We start from the raw sequence: 3,988 nt of genomic DNA on the forward strand, positions 1-3,988 counted from the left end.
CGGTTCACAACCACGCCTGAAATCTCGATTATCACTTTATCATGCGAGAGTATAAAATGTTCGGTGACACCCGAACTTAGCCCTTCCTTACTTGTTTTCTATTCTCTTCTCAAAAGATTTTCACAGGAAAGTAATTTAGCGATAAAGAAGAGTAACTCCAACTGGTCTCAGTCTAGTTGGAGGTCTATACACCGATTGTAGCTAGGTTTCAGTGCACCGATTTATAAATTTATTGGTCTTTTGCTCTAACTCCAACTAGACTGAGACCAATAAATTTATAAATCGGTGCACTGAAACCTAGGTACAATCGGTGTATAGACCTAAGCGTGGCTAGAAGAAAAAGGGTCAGCTGAAATTTGTACATATGAAATTGTTCAGACTCTACTCGGCAAACGTTGGACACACCTCTTCTCTCTAAGAGATTTAGCGCTGGTTTACGTGTATAGATATATTTAATGCCCTCTTCCACTTTACATATTTTCCATTTCTAAAGAAGCACATTTATGTTCTTTACATTTCCTTTTTTTGTAGGTGCTTTGCCGCTCGTCACAGCAACCACGTTTTGTTTTAGTCCTTTTTGGAAATGGTTTATCATATTATCCTACTGTTTACTGTCGCTTTGGGGTCTATATAAAGTGAGTGAGTGAGTGAATTGTGCAGTAGTGTACATTGCAAGCTTATTATAGTGATTTCTTTTTCGTGTGTTAAATGAAAAAGTATATAAGCAGCGTAGCGTTAGTATGTTGGAAGAATTTATATAAAGTGAGTGAGTGAGTGAATTGTGCAGTAGTGTACATTGCAAGCTTATTATAGTGATTTCTTTTTCGTGTGTTAAATGAAAAAGTATATAAGCAGCGTAGCGTTAGTATGTTGGAAGAATTTATATAAAGTGAGTGAGTGAGACATATGTATATATAAGGAATATAATAAAATATTTAACTGGATATAGTTTAATTTTATATTTAGTGAAGATTGCATGTTAATGAAAAGTGTGACTGCATTTGAATATGAACTTAATCTGCAAATTCCAGGCTCTAACGGCAAGTTCCCCTTGGCAACGTCGCCTTTGCTTCGCTCTGCCCTTCACTATGCGTTCAATATTGACACTATTTCGAACTATGGATGTATGGGTTGGAGGAAGCCGGATAGCACTTTCTCACGTTTACCTACAGGTGAGTGTCGGATGTAGAAAAAGAAGCATAGAGAAAGAACGAATACTGTTAAAAGGCGTCTAGTTAATTAAAATTATAAGTCTCAATAAGAACTATATTCATTACTATGTAACTGATATGAAAAATTGTGTTTCTTTGCTTCTACTTTTCTTACCTATATATGCTAACAAAACATTCCAAAAATTAACCAAATTCCAGTTAGAAGCAGTGAGTGATAATCATTGTAAAAATGTTAATTATTTCTATTTTAATTGGCGTAAATGTAGTTAGTTAATTTTGCATTTTTGTATTTATTCCCGTCGTTGGAGTAGTTTCGTTTTGTTATTGAAATTTGAAAGTACTCTTATAGGTATAGTATATATACATGCATATTTAAACCACATTTATGTATATATTAATGAAATAAAATTCCAACCTTTTTAGAACTTTAAGCGAAAATCAATGCATTGTTGGAGGCTAAGGATCTAACTACCCAAAGCTCTGATAAAATTGTTATACATATTGTGGTCCAAACCAAATTTTGACTGAAATTTCTGTAAAATTATGCGAATTTCGTCATCCGTAACTCTATTCGATGTTTTTTTGATTGTTTTTAAGTAAAACGGGATATTAAAATCTTCTTCCCTAATGCTACTGGGTAATTATCTCTCCGTGCAGTTGTAGAGATTTTGTAAAATATGTATATAAAAAGGAAAAGTTAGTGCACTAATACTAATTATGCTATATGAGAGAACTTTCAAAAATTAACGTGAAACACCAATTAATTTCGCTTTAAGTTTATTTAGCTATTCACGTCCAAAGAATTCACCCGATGTTTGTTATTATAAGCCTGCGTGTTTGAAGTACATTCATTGTTTTCTGTCCAATAGGATGGTGTATCTATATTGGGTGGTGCTATAGGCGCTCTGCGTATACCGGAGAAGTGGTTTCCTGGCGTTGTGGATTTCTATTTAAATTCCCATAATATTATGCATGTGCTGGTGGTAGTTGCGGTGTACTCAATGCATAAAGTAAATTTCACTTTGTTTAAAAGTACATATGTACTTAGTAATGATGTATTTCGTTTATTTTTTAAATAGGCAACAGTAAAAGACTTTGAATGGATGTCGGCAACGAATTGCAATGCTCCTGCAAATAACACCGCCATACTAATGGATACTTTTACCTCAAATGTGGAACTATGACCTCTTAAATACCACATATTATACAGTTATTTGTTTCAGTACAACTATAAATATACTAATATAAAAAGGCTCTGAGTACGCAATTCATGTGTTAGCAAATTTCCATCGATGCAGCAAGTGGTATTTGTTAAAAATTATTCAGTTATACAATAACCGCCGAAAATAAAGCCACAAAAAAGTATAGGCTGTAAATGTAAAGTTAAAAAAGTAGAAAATTATTATTCTTCCATACTTTTTATGAATTTCAATAAGAATTTGTAATTGGAGTAAACGCGGAATATGGACACCTACTTTTCTATTAAAAAATATGATCGTTGTTATATTTATATTATCATTATTATTATATATTAAATCTTCTTTGATACATGTACATTCATAAGCAAAGAGTTTGCAGGAGTTTTGGACCTTTTCACATAAAAGTAAATATATAGTATTATGAATAATATGTATTAAAATAAGAGAAAACATTATCGGTCATTTTGTATAACAGCTATATGTTATATTGATCCGAACTGAACACATTTCGTGAAGATAACTTGTCAAATGAAAAAAGACCTTTTCATACAAGCACTTGATTCCGGTAGTTCAGTTTATATGGCAGCTACATATATTAACAAATGTGAAGCGTCTTGGTGAGAAAAGGACGTGTGCAAAATTCAAATCGATATCTCAAGAACTGAGCCGATTAGTTCACATGTAACACACATACATATGTACATAAAAGTATGTATACTTTATAGGCAAGCTTCGCTTCAAACTTATTTTACTCTGTTCAAGGTATAATAATGTGACAAAAATTATTGATAGTAAGTATCAAAGGAATACCAGTATCGCTTACAATAATATGTTTACACGTACGTATGTGTCGAATTTCCAGTTCGTTCAAAAAAATGTCGTTTGAGGAAGGCAGCAAACTAATTTGGTTTATTTACACGAAACGAAGTTTGCCCAACTGACATTTTTAGTTAGTGGTCTAACAAAGACATTATGCTGCCATACGCCGAAGAGGAAATGCACATAAAGCGGAAATCCAACACGTTAATGATCCCAAACAAACTTCTAAGTATAGTATGCATGAAATACCGGAATATCTCAAAAGTGCATTCTCACAATGCATATTTCTTACTTTTCTTACTTTCTTTGAAAGTAGTATGATAACTTTCGTGCTTTAGATCTGTACCGGGACGTTGTAAGGCTGTGGGCTAAACATTTACTTGTACGCACATACATATTTCGATTTTGGCCTCTAAGGCGATGTTTATTTTTTATTATTTAATAAGGATTCGATTATATAAGATAGCATCTATACCCCAAATACAAAAATTTTTCAGAAGCGTTTTAACTCATAATATCAAAATCATTCGTTTTATTCTGTTGTTGTGATTCAAAAATAAATTGTTCGGACTTCCAGCCAATGAAAATGTGTTTTTGAGCGATAACTAAATTCGAATAGATTGTTATCACAAAGTGTATTCAACAAAGGAAAATAAATGTGGTATATGACATACGTTTTTTATATTCTCGCAACAAAGTTGCTAAAGAGAGTATTATAGTCTTGTTCACATAACGGTTGTTTGTAAGTCCTAAAACTAAAAGAGTCAGATATAGGGTTATATATACCAAAGTGATCAG

General features: G+C 32.6%; 1 protein-coding gene across 13 annotated transcripts in view; it reads left to right on the forward strand.

Moving 5' to 3' along the window:
- Nucleotides 1-2,682, forward strand: part of LOC108966257 — a 27,945-nt gene extending 25,263 nt beyond the window's left edge. For 9 of the 13 annotated variants that reach the window (XM_018929017.1, XM_018929020.1, XM_018929024.1 and 6 more), the window contains 5 exons: nucleotides 532-635; nucleotides 1,032-1,172; nucleotides 1,371-1,379; nucleotides 2,042-2,182; nucleotides 2,252-2,682. In XM_018929017.1, the coding sequence (XP_018784562.1) occupies nucleotides 532-635; nucleotides 1,032-1,172; nucleotides 1,371-1,379; nucleotides 2,042-2,182; nucleotides 2,252-2,356 (500 nt within the window). In that variant the 3' untranslated portion in view covers nucleotides 2,357-2,682. Of the gene's footprint in view, nucleotides 1-531; nucleotides 640-1,031; nucleotides 1,173-1,370; nucleotides 1,380-2,041; nucleotides 2,183-2,251 lie in introns of all 13 variants that reach the window. The other 4 variants (XM_018929028.1, XM_018929027.1, XM_018929029.1 and 1 more) reach the window with 4 other exon arrangements.
- The last annotated feature ends 1,306 nt before the right edge of the window (nucleotides 2,683-3,988 follow it).

Source organism: Bactrocera latifrons, unplaced genomic scaffold (assembly GCF_001853355.1).
Source record: "Bactrocera latifrons isolate USDA-ARS-PBARC rearing strain unplaced genomic scaffold, ASM185335v1 scaffold_158, whole genome shotgun sequence".
Lineage (NCBI taxonomy): Eukaryota > Metazoa > Arthropoda > Insecta > Diptera > Tephritidae > Bactrocera > Bactrocera latifrons.